The 12,505-nt window shown below is 37.3% G+C and overlaps 1 protein-coding gene across 7 annotated transcripts in view; it reads left to right on the forward strand.

The window, feature by feature from the left end:
* Pdm3 (pou domain motif 3) overlaps positions 1-12,505 on the forward strand; it is a 99,986-nt gene that overhangs the window by 2,653 nt on the left and 84,828 nt on the right. For all 7 annotated transcript variants that reach the window (XM_064134359.1, XM_064134361.1, XM_064134363.1 and 4 more), the window contains exon 2: positions 11,815-12,116. In XM_064134359.1, the coding sequence (XP_063990429.1) occupies positions 11,844-12,116 (273 nt within the window). In that variant the 5' untranslated portion in view covers positions 11,815-11,843. The remainder of the gene's footprint in view (positions 1-11,814; positions 12,117-12,505) is intronic.

Consider the following 12,505-nt stretch of genomic DNA (forward strand, 5'->3'; position numbering starts at 1 on the left):
TTCCTCAACCCAGTTTGAATGCCTCTCCATTAATTCTTTTATCCGGTCAATTCCAATTAACCGTTTGCTTCTTGATTACTACTACTTACGAGTCATTACGATGGACTCTTGCTAATTGTAAGTAGGCTGATGTCACAATCGGATGAATTTTCATGGTGTTTGTGGTAGAGAGTCCTTGATGAATCAATTCTACTGGTAATTATCGACCTGTTTCAAACGACAAAATGATGGATTAACAATTGGCAAGGTTGCAAAATCTGGGTGTTAAATGAGGGACTCAATAATATAATTTATTAGTCAATTAAAAATGAAGAGTAAATACCACAATTATCTTCTGAAGTTAACGACGGAATTTAGGGTACCAGAAATTTTCTCACAATTTTCTTCACACCTAATGAAATTGGATATCGTTAAGTCCGCTCCCCTTGATAAAGATCAGTAATTACCGTCATTAGTTCCTAAACTCTTTGGCCGGAAAAATAAGGGCAAAAGTTTGTTGTTTTTTTTTTCGGGGGAAATTATATTTCTCGATAATCATTAAAAAATACTTCAGAAAAATATTTAAAAATATCAATTTCATTATCACATGTTCCCAATTAGATGCGATAAATTCATTGATCGTTGACTGGTTTCATGTTCATAATAATATGAATTAAACACTCAGACTCGTTGTCGCCTCCAAAATTCCTTGAATTATTTCTCCACCAGTGATGAATTTATACCGAGAATGACGTCAGGAATTCTCGAGAAAATTAATCCACGGACAATTAAAGTACAAAACCCGGAATAGAAAATTGTTGGATAAATCCGACCGTTGAATTATAATAAAATCTTCACAACATACGTCACCGCGACGCCCTACTTACATCACTCACGGATTTGTTCACCGGTTGAGTATTGGACACCAGTAACATTTCCACCTTCACTCTCTCTCCGTCTCTCTCTCTCTTTCACACACACACACTCGTACATGCAACATTGCTTATTATAAGCCAGCTAATATTGGTAATTAGGTAGGTCATCTAAATGCGCTGTTCACAAGCGAACTATAAACTCAAACAGGGCCTCTCGTCTAGTCTACGGATCCCCTGTTCTGTTGTGTTCTGGCCAGTGACTGGTCTTCTCACTCATACACATGAAACCCAAGGTAATACATACTGGTTAACTGTGTGCAGTAGTATGTATGAAAATACAGTGTGTTTGAGGGTAAAATTAGAGCAGTTTAGATGTTAAAAATTTACAGAGTACAGGTGCATGGCTTTTCATACCAACAAAATTGCATTAATTTTAGTTGTGAAAGTTTTTAATGTTGTTAGGGGGTTATTTTAATGAATTTGAAAATGCGCCGGATGGGTTTTGGCCACTGGAATGAAAATTGTCGAGGTAGAGGGAGAAATTTTATGGTATTGTGATGTGACAGTACTGATCGACGATGAAAATAGAGAGAAATGAGACGGATAACTTTAGATATTTCTGATCATTGGGTAGATTTATTATTCTGGAGGTACGATATTATTCAGGCGAATTAAAATTATGGTGGAATGGAATTATTATTATTGGAATGGAAACATCTGGAAATTATTTTCGAAGATATTCGAGCTACTTTGAGATAGGAACAATTGGGTGATATAATATTGTATCAGTCAGGTTAATTGAATAGGGAGATTTATTTTTGGAATTGTTTATTTTTGAATGAAAACATTATAATGTTATTAATGGTTCCGGATTTGTCGGATTGTGGAGAACTATTGTGATATCAGGTGATGGAAAAATTAATTTTTAAACGGTAATTAGAATGCATTAGGTGACTATCTTTCTCTGTGCCAGGATAAAATTTCTCTAACCTAGAAAACAATTTCTCCAACGTAAAATAACATTTGATTATCACATATTAATTTTTGCTGAGTCCCGGGATAGACGTGAGGTATTGATGAGTCATGATAAACTTTTCTAGTACCATAGGGTAATTTTTATTCATAAAATTTCTCTCAGTCGATGAGAAACTGGTGATAATTCCTCCCACATTTTTTTTTATTTAACTCTGCAGTCCTAATTATTCGATAATTATGTACATTATGTAGTTCCACACATATTCACGTGATTGGTACACATACTAGGATGACAATACGTCAGAGTTCACGCATACAAGTATGTGATGGGTTTGGATGCTTCCAGTGTGACCTCAAAATGCTAATTGAAGGATCGACTCTGGAGATTGAGAAGAGCATATGTAGCGCATATTCTGTCTGACGGCTATTAATGAAGGGGAGTCGACTTTCTTAATTTATATCGGAGTTCAACTTCTATTATTGGTCGATAGATGTTCATTTCGAGTCTGAAACAATTTTCGCCTTTTGGGAATGACGATAGGGGTCAATGTTTATTTTCAGGGGTTAAATATATCCTGGGGTAATTGAAGTTTTGCATGAAAAAGGTAGGATTTATGTTGCCATTCGCAGAATTTCAGCTTCGACTCAATTTTTTTTATTGAATTATTGTTCGCTCGTGGATTATGTTTCGACACGTAATTTTCTCATTTTTTTTTTTGTGAGTTTATTGAATTTTCCTCTCGGCGCGTTTAATTATCGTTCTATTAATTTTTTTCACTTCAAATTCTTCGCTTCATTACACTCTAATTATTTTCCTAATTAGTATACCCTTTTTGGAGGCCATGCTGATTTTTTAAAATTATCCAGATACTTCAGATTTGATATTCTGTAACAAAGTGCAATATTTTTCTAATCATTCGGCTGTTGACCTGTTTACCCTGGCTTAAGGCAGACGGTTGAAAATAGATTCGATTGTATCTGAATGTCTGGTCCGGTTAGAAGACGATAAATTAAGATTTCCAGTATCGATATGATGGACACGTGAGACTTATTGGAACGTGCTCAGTTTGCATTATAATTAATTCCACTTTTACGTGCTAAATTTGTAATGAGGGGAAATGAAAGGAATTTGTTTGTTCACTCGTCGAATAAATAAATTTGCTAATAATAGAATATCGTAGCATTAATTGAGATGTTTCTTGGAGGTCACGGAATTTTATATGAAGGAGAATTAATAGTTTCTAATGAGTTTTGATTCAAAAATGTTGATTTCAAATTAAATGTTGACGAGATAACTACGTCTTATCAAATATAATACTTCTGAGATAAAATATTTTTTTATTATTTATATTCATAAGTCAGATGTATCAGCTTTTATTCGGTATAGCCATATGATATATTGATTTTTAATAAAATATTAGGAAACGATGAAAAAATATTGCTAATTAGGATGAATTAATTTTCTTTTTTGTGTCCCGAGTAATACAATTTGGTGCATAAATCTAGACCATGTGACCGTTTTACCCAGCGGCAAGGTAAACACGAACACGTGTCTACGGCGTGACTGGAAAGCGGGGGAAGCGAAAGAGGAAGTGAGAGAGAGAGAGAGTGAGTGAGTGAGGGGGTGGGGGGTGGTCGGGAGAGATAGATGGGGTGGTAAATCTGAAAGGGTTCTTTACTCCGTCTCTCGGGCGCACGATCGAGAACAGAATGAGGGGTGCAGAGGAGAATAAAAAAAAAAAGGGGGAGATGGAACGTCGACTGTGGGGGTTGGGGTAAGGGGTGGTTTCACGACGTAGAAAGGAGGGAATACACAGGCGATAGAGAATCCTAAAGGCGGTATACTCGACTCACGATATTGTTGGGATAGGCACTTCAAAAGTGGTCACAAAAGAAACGACGGTTTATCAAAGCTTCGTCGAGAGAGGGATATTTTTTTTTTCGGACCTCTGGAACTTGATCCGAGAAATCGTGTCATTGTTTTCATATTTTGCCGATAAAATCCACGCAGGGAGAATTTTTGATGTATCATTTATAACTGGAAAAATGGATTTGAATTTTAAATAGAATTTTCATGGAAAAAAAATTATTCAATTTGAGATTTTGGAATTCACTTTGGAATCACATCTCAACGAACGTCGGAATTATGAAACTAAAAATGTAATGGTTCTCGTAATGGCCTTGAAAGTCCAATAAAAGCGCGATAGCGATATTCTCGAGGTCAAGAAAGACGATCGATTCAACCCGACCCGCCGCAAATCTTCCTCCACATCGTCCTCGGTATTTTTTTTTTCTCACTAGTAATTCAACATCCCCGTTGATCGAGGGAGTGGGGGTAGTGTGTCAGAACAATTTTTGTACCGTTGGAATAGTCTGGAAATATGAAAATAATTATTTTAAATCCCTGGTAGCCGATTCCCTTCATTCGATGTGAACATTTCGTCACGACAAATTATCCACTTTTCTACAGGTCCACACATAGAATTACCCATTGAAATAATAATCGTACGCGTGGCAAAATCCACTCATGGAAAATGATCCGAGCGATTTCTTTTCATCCCTTTCCTTTCACTCATCAAATACACGGCATAATAATTCCTCGTAAAGGAGTCAAAATCGTGTAATTCAATGGAATCCTTTCATTTTATTCTTCTCTTTATCGATCCCCGAATTATTTGTACTATTTAATGGGTACGTGGGGATGATTCACAATTGGAAGGACGTGACACTTAGTTGGGGGCCCTATGAAGCGTGCGTCGTCATTAATTCTGATAATTTATAAAGAAGCACGCACGTGCGTAACGCCCTCCACCTCCTTCTCATTTCTCTGCCGAAAAAAAAAGGGTTATAACGTAAGACCCGCGGCTCGGTGACAGTGTCGAGGGTTTTTTTTTTTGTACGTAGGGTATGTCTAATGGTTCTAATTTGCGTGGCAAAAGCCAGAGGGTCCCTCGCTCGATGTTGAAGATTCTCGCGTTTCGCTCACTCCAATTATAATTTTCGATGCTGGGAATAATGAAATTGGTTATGATAATTTTTGGAGGGAATTGGTGATGACATACGAGAAGTGGAGACCAAGTATTTTTTTCTTCTGATTTATTGTTAATATGTCTGTATAATAATGAGGTAGTAATTGTTCAGTTTGATGGAACAATTGGTTGTTATATTATATATATTATATGTGCATATTAATGAATAATATTAATTAAAAGTATAGTAAAAATGAAAAAAAAATATTGTCAATATTTTTAATTCATTTCTGTATCGATCACCTCAATTTTGAACACGAAATCAGCTGAGTGATACTTATAGCATGACAATCGGATAATTATTTGCGATATTTTCGCGAACGCATGGAATGCTTTGATAATTTAAACAGGAATTGATGAAATAGGGATGAATTAATTATTAAGTGAATTTTTAATTCACTTTTAGTCAAATATTTCAATCGTATTTTTGTTCAGTGATTAACAACCATAGGATTGCTTTTACAATAACGACTTTGGTCTGTAATCCCGTAATTTATTTAAAATATTGTGATAGAAACGCTGACTAATTTTTTTTTTCCATCGTAATTTCGCTGCTTTTAATTGTGCGTAATTTTTGAATTTCATTGTCTCAATCGCAGAATAGACTCTCGACGGAGTATATCGGGGCCATATGTCATGTTTTGTCAGTTTCCCGCAGTGGTAAAGACTAAAAGGCATAGGCATAGTTTCAGTATAAATATATTCTCAGCAGGGGGGGTGAGGCAAGAGGGAGAAAGATTTCAGGAGTGGCTTGTCCGGAGAAAAAGGCCAAGAGTGCGGGGCCGGGGGGGAGGGGAGGTGAGTACCATTATAATGGTTGCGTGCGCTTAAAGTTCTATTTGTGGTAATTCGGGGTTTAATGCACTCCCGTCCCGACTACCCAGCAGAATTACAATTTTTAGACAGGGGTTTAAGCCCAGTCGGCCGCGTCGTAAAAGATAAAATGTTCTTCCTGCGTTTGGTTTTATAACCCATACGGCATGACGATGAGGGCGGAAGAGGGGAGGGGGGGCTAGGGAGGGAAGGAGAGGGAGGGGTAGAATGAGCGGTTGATCAGCCGGTTTTGCCGAGGTATTAAATCCGATACTTTACAGTTGTTTGACTTTTGTAAGAATTGTGATAATTGATGCACTTACTGAGGTTAAAATTCATTTAAAAATTTATTCTCATTTCATTTAATATTCAATATTTAATAATTTAATTGTAATTATAACGTATTAATAAATTTTTCAAATTATTTGAAAATATTTCATGAAAAAATTATCAAGAGCCAAATGAAAACTCGATCAAAATTAATGACAAATACCAGGGAATTTCACACGTGTCTCACCAAGATAGCAATACAAATTTTCCATGAATCAAAAACATGACATAAATTCATGGAAAAGCCCCTTTTCAATTCTCCAATTTCTCCCAGCTCTGTATCACAACTAGTGTAAGTGCGTTTGTAGCTCAAACTCCCCAGTCTGTCGTACCTCTTCTCTCTTCCCTCCTGGGACCTAAACGATTCGCGCTTTGAAGAGTCTCCCCTCTCTCCACCCCCACCTCCTTTCCATCCCCCTTTAACCCCCCCCCCCTTTATCGTATTCCTTTTCGAGGGGCCGATTTATGGATACGGCCTCCCAAGCCCTCAGTAGTATATATACATGGGATATAATGGTACAAACGGGCGTCGGCTGCACGCACAGCAAGAAGCATTTGGAATATACACCGTAGTCAATGCCTCTCTCACCTCCTCACCCTCTCCTCCTCCTCTTCATCCTCCCCTCCCCCCATCATCCCCTTATTCACTCCCCTTACCACCCAACCCATCATGTTGGTCCTCTCCTCTCACTCCTGACCGTTCACAGAGTCTCGCATTAACGGTGTTGGCTCCGGTGTTCGGTTTAATCCTTGCGTTTCGTGACTCCCGACAAAGCCCGGTGGATTTCTGACAGAATGGTATCGCACGAAACGAGCATTACCTCCCCGGTACTTACCTTAACGTTTGTGCAATGTGTTGGTTAAATTAACGTACATTGATGCCCGAGTTTGGGGTTATTTCGTTGGTTAAGGATTTGAAATACATCCGTGAGAAAAAAAAAAAGTGATGTTATAAGGATGGAAATGTATGAAAAAAAATTTATTTCACTTGAGAATTAATTTTCTTAGGTAAAATAATTGTGGATGAGGGTTGTGAAAGTGAAATTTTGAGAAAATTTCACTTTGCGTCTGTTTTACCGCAGTAGAAGGGGGAATTATTCTGAAAAATTTCTCTACCTTTGTCTCAAAAATATAATAAAACCGATAATAATTACTTGTGGTACCCGAGAACACTGAATTGAGCTTAAAAAAAAATATGACCCTCCCTCCCCTCCCCCAATATGGACAATGTCACGATGGGCGGTTGCCAACTGGTCCCGCTGGGAATCGCGCTTTCATTGGCTGTCTCTCAAGTACATGAAAATATAGGTATACAGAATTCAGCATCAAACGAGTTATGATCTGTACCTCATCCTGTGCTTGAAACCCGAATGCGAATATACCTTTCATTTCAGCTGCCACGTAGAATAATTAAATGCATTTCGTCAATATTGAAGGGTCTTCGATTATTCCTGTACACGTCTATCGTTCGCTTTTCCGATCAATCGTGAAAGGCATCTGCGCCTTTACCTCTTGTATTATCCCCCCTCCCGGCCCCCGCCATCTCTCTCTCTCACTCTCTTTACAACCCTAAGGTACCTTCTCCACCTTCATTGCTAACGGAAGCAATCGGTTTGATTTTCATTATCAAATTCTAAACTAACCCCCAATCTCTTCACCCTCACTCGAAAGAATAAAGATCTTTTGGTTAGCATTTCATTCACTTTTTTTTTTTATTCCTCCCTTCATCCTTTGAAATATCTTTTTTAACGACTCGGTGATTATCCGGTTGTTATTATTTATTGGCTCTCACAAAGTATAAGTTTGAAGGATTTTTTAAAAAAGTAAATGTTTTTTAGTCTAAAACGGCAGACGTCGTAGACACTCATAAATTTTACCCGAGGGGCACTCATGAATGATTGAGGATGAGGTCTCAGCCTCTAGGTGAAATCCCAGTAGTAGAGGCTTATAATCAACCCTTTAATTAGCGCACATTGTTCAACAAATTTTGGTAAATTATTCGATAAAAAAATGTATTCGTTTAATAAAGAATGAACGGAACGATTTCGTATCATATTTTGGGGGATGAGTAGTATTTATCTATAGAATATGTAGTATATAATGAAATAGTTAATTTTTTTAATGCAATAATTTTTGGGTTTTCCGACTTTTATTATCGAAATAATGAATAAAGTCAGAATATTTTTTTTTTATTATAAAATGGTAGACCTCGTAGACATCGATAAATTCAACTCTACGGCCACTCCCGTATGATTGAGGATGAGGTTTAGCCTCCAGGCAAAATCCCAGTAGTAAATACTTATTTTCCAAAACTTCATATCTCTAGGTATAATGATGGCTTCGATTTGAGACTATATATTGAGTATTTACCATAGTCACAAACTAGAATTTTATCTTGTCGAGTGAGGTTGGTGCTGCTGTTGAGGCGACTGGAGTCGTTTGCAATTACAAGACTGGTCAACATATAATTATACCCAATGACCATAAATTACGGGATTTTTATGCGCAACATTCTTAATTACCCTTTGAATTAACATCAATCAAGCCTCCTCTCCTCTCCCCCCCTCCCTCGCTCTCTCTCTCTCTCCCCCTTAATTACATGGCTTGGAGAGTCTATCCATGGTCGTCGGTTATTGGTAATGGCGGCTGCTGCTCAATGCCCCGTGCGTCTTTGGTGATGGGAAGTTTGTTAGATAGAATATACGCACCTATCAGTTGACTAGGGTATCGGTAGAAGTTATGGAGGATTTTGTGAGATGATAACGGAGAAAGGAGGTTGATTTCTTGTGATGGAATTAGCAGATCTTCCGGAGATTTGAGGTTGTGAAACTGAACGTGGATTACGGTGGGCTATAATTATAAAAATCATGACTTAAAATCTGATGATAAATTAATTGTGAATTCAAATTATCCACCTATGACTACTGGGAATCAATGAAAAATGAGGATAAAAAAAATTTATGGTATCGATTTATTATCGATTTTTAATGTATGTTCGTATGGGAACAGGAGAATTGTCTTCATAAATCGATTAAAAAAATTGATTCTCGTATTTTTAATTGAAATGTGGAATTGCAGAATTTTTTCATTAGTTCGATTGAGTTAAAATTTTATTAGTCCATCAGGTTTGTAAATTTAGACCGTAAAGGACCGACATATTGGAAATATGATTTCACTTTATTCACCCTTTCCGTCTTTAGATACTCGACTTATTGAATAAGTAAATATCGATAACTAAATAGTCATATGATATCTACAATACCACGATTTCAACATGTCATTTATGATTAAAACTTCTAATGGAATTCAGGATCGAATATCTAATAATTCTCAGGTTGTTTAATTATCAAATACTCATCTTATTTTATAAATTCCACCTATTTCGGTTGATGTGCAGGTATAGACGATTATTTTTCCCTGAAATCTCAAAGTCCTATATAATTTTCTGATGCTCACATATCCACTATTTCACCCGAAGCTGTCCGAACTTTTTGACGTATCACATTGTTATACAGGTCCAACATTTATTCTTGCATGGTTCCTATAATAAACTCCCTTCTTCCCCCCTTTCATTTCTACCTCAATCCCTACTCATTATTGCATCTAAATGGAGTCTGCTAATTGATCCAGTTTCCGAAATAACCGCTATTATACACCGAGAAAGAGATGATTTCAGGCCAACACAATCGCTTGAAACACATCTAACTTTCCTAGGGCTATAACCCCACCTTCATCCTCACTTCATTCGTCTCACTCCTCCCATGATGCCGACAGCTGGTGGTTAAAGCATACAATAATTTTCGGTCTTGCGAAACACACGCGCGTGGCAATTAATGCAATTCCTCGACACTGGATTGATGATCGTTTGTTGGCCGAATGAGATGACGACTACAATGAAATGATTCAGCTTGTTGGGATTTAAATTCCATATTTTTCATTTTTCGTTAAACGAATCGACTCGTCTTGTTTTGCTCATTTTTTCCCTCATTAATTATCGCGTGAACTAATTTTTTTTCCCCTCACTTTTTTCTAGTAAAATTTACGTCGTGCTCGGTAAGTTTTATGGTGATTGATCGGTAATTTTGATGAGTTGGAAAATAATGTTTGACAGTGGGATTTCATCTGGAGAATTATTTTAAAGTAATGTCAATATAATAATCCATAACGAAAATTTTTAAAGTCGAGGAAAGTGTGAATTTTGTAGTCGGGTAAATTTCGGAAAAACCAACACACCTCGCTGTGTTGATTAATATGTTCATTTTGACACTATATCAGCGTCAGTTTGCACTCCACTCGTTGTATTTTATTTCCGAATAAATTAAATACGTACATTCACACTGAAAAACGGCATGAACTTATTTTCACAACGCTGGGGGTGAACTCAGAGTCAAAATTATCTCCGGATTTTTTATTGTCCAGAGTCGAAAATTTTCATGTTATTTTTTTTAAAACGAAACGACCACTTCAAAGTGTCGTATCGTCTGGATCCCCTGCGCAGTCGTACTCACATATATGAGATTATACTTTTGAGACAGTCGGTAGCGGAAGTTTTCCACAGCGCGGGAAATTTTCAAGTAATCAAATGCCACCTGTGTTAGTTTTACAATTAAAGGGAGAATTCGCACAGAAAAGTGGCTGAAAAACATCAAAAGATATGGGAATTATAGAATCAATGAACTATCGTTTATATTTTTCCACCAGAGGTCCCATTTGTTTATCCATTAGCTACATGTTTGTATGTGAATATTAGCCACTGGCGCGTATGATTTCCTCCTCGTTTAACAGCTAAATACAGTAGCCAAAAACAGGGAAAATTAATAAGTCAAAAAAAATCAAATGAAAATTATCATGCTGTGTGTATTCTCGCGTGTGATCTGGACTTATGACCTTTTCTACTTGAAACACACGCTCAATGATCCGTCCAGGGCTCGTTCGTCATAAGCCCATATACCCAGACAGTTTAAAAAATTTTAAGGATTGGACTCGGGCCAACGCAAAAATAGAAGCAGATGTTGTTAAGTTGCGTTTGAAAAGCCCCCTCTCCCTCCCCCCTGCCCCTCTTCTCTCATTTCTTCTTCTCACATCTTCCTCGGGTGTCAGACGAACGCTGGATTATAACCCATAGAAAGAAGTGAGATAGAATGTTGAATTAAAAAAAAAAAAAAAAAAAAAAGATTGAGATCTGTAAGACAACGAGGTCACAAACTTCGTGGCTTGAGGCGTGATTTCATTGCCCTTGAATTTCACTGTATCTCCAAAAGTAGTGAGTGAACTCGCATTGAGATAAAAATAATTATACATTTTCAATGTGTCATGGCGCCAAAGCCCACTGGAGCAGACATTTATGGCTTCAGAGTGGTGGATGGAGGAATATTGGCATCACAAACTAGCATACAACTATAATACACGTGGCATCCCGTAAAGTGCCAACGATACGGTTTTTCCCTTTGATGTTTTGTCGTTCATTTATTCTTTACCATTTACGGAAGAGGGATAAAATGAACCTTCTAATTTTCACTGTCCGGGAATTCACTTGACAGCTGCACTTGCTCGTTCTCCTATCATTGTGGGATTCCCCAAATTTAATTAACTGGATAGATGGATTGTGGTATTTCTGATTAAATTAGCAAATGTTATTGATTTATTTTAGTACGAGGATAAATTTAGTGACATTGTGTGAGATACAATTGGCTTGCTCTGAGTAAAATCATGGGATAAACAATTTTATTTATCAATCTGAAATTTGGTGGATATATTGTTGTATCATTTTGGTAAATATAATGTGATAATTCATGTGTTTATTTGGCTTTCAGAAAACGATTCATCGGGATGCTCGGTTGACATGGCGGAGGGCTCAGCCGAGGAGGAACAGAGCAGTACCGCTGCGCCAGCATCACCCCCAGCTGACTTACGCACCCAGACAACACACCTGTCAACATCACCTTATCATCACAGACGTCTGCAGCCACGTCAATTGCCCTATAGACAGCATCCTAACATGTTGGCAACCGCAGCTCCACCACGTCATAGCCACAGTGGCCTCCTCTCTCATCACATAAAAACTGAGACCGATATGGACGCCCCCTGCGATGTTCCACTGAATCTCAAGAGCGAGGTAAGTCCTAATTATAAGCCTACAGATATCAAACTTGATACCTCAAAGATAATTTTTTTCATTTTTTTAAATCAATTTTCTTCAAATTTACCATTTTTTCCGATGAATATAGACATTTTTTCATTTTGAAAATTGACTGTAGAAAATGGAAAAATTATTTTATAGCTATTGATGAACATTAAGGGTTGAGTCTTATTTTATCTCATTGCATACCATTGAATTGCGCATGACAAGTGTCTGTTGATCGTCAACTGAGATAAGGCATAAGTACAACGACCTTTGTACATTATCCTGAATTGTATTTCGCTTCACTCTTCCCGCGTCTTTGTGTGTCAATGACAATCAATTGTTGCGGTCAAGTAGATGCCCCCTACTACTCTATCTCAACC

This window comes from Diachasmimorpha longicaudata, chromosome 14, assembly GCF_034640455.1.
Source record: "Diachasmimorpha longicaudata isolate KC_UGA_2023 chromosome 14, iyDiaLong2, whole genome shotgun sequence".
NCBI classification, from domain to species: Eukaryota; Metazoa; Arthropoda; class Insecta; order Hymenoptera; family Braconidae; genus Diachasmimorpha; species Diachasmimorpha longicaudata.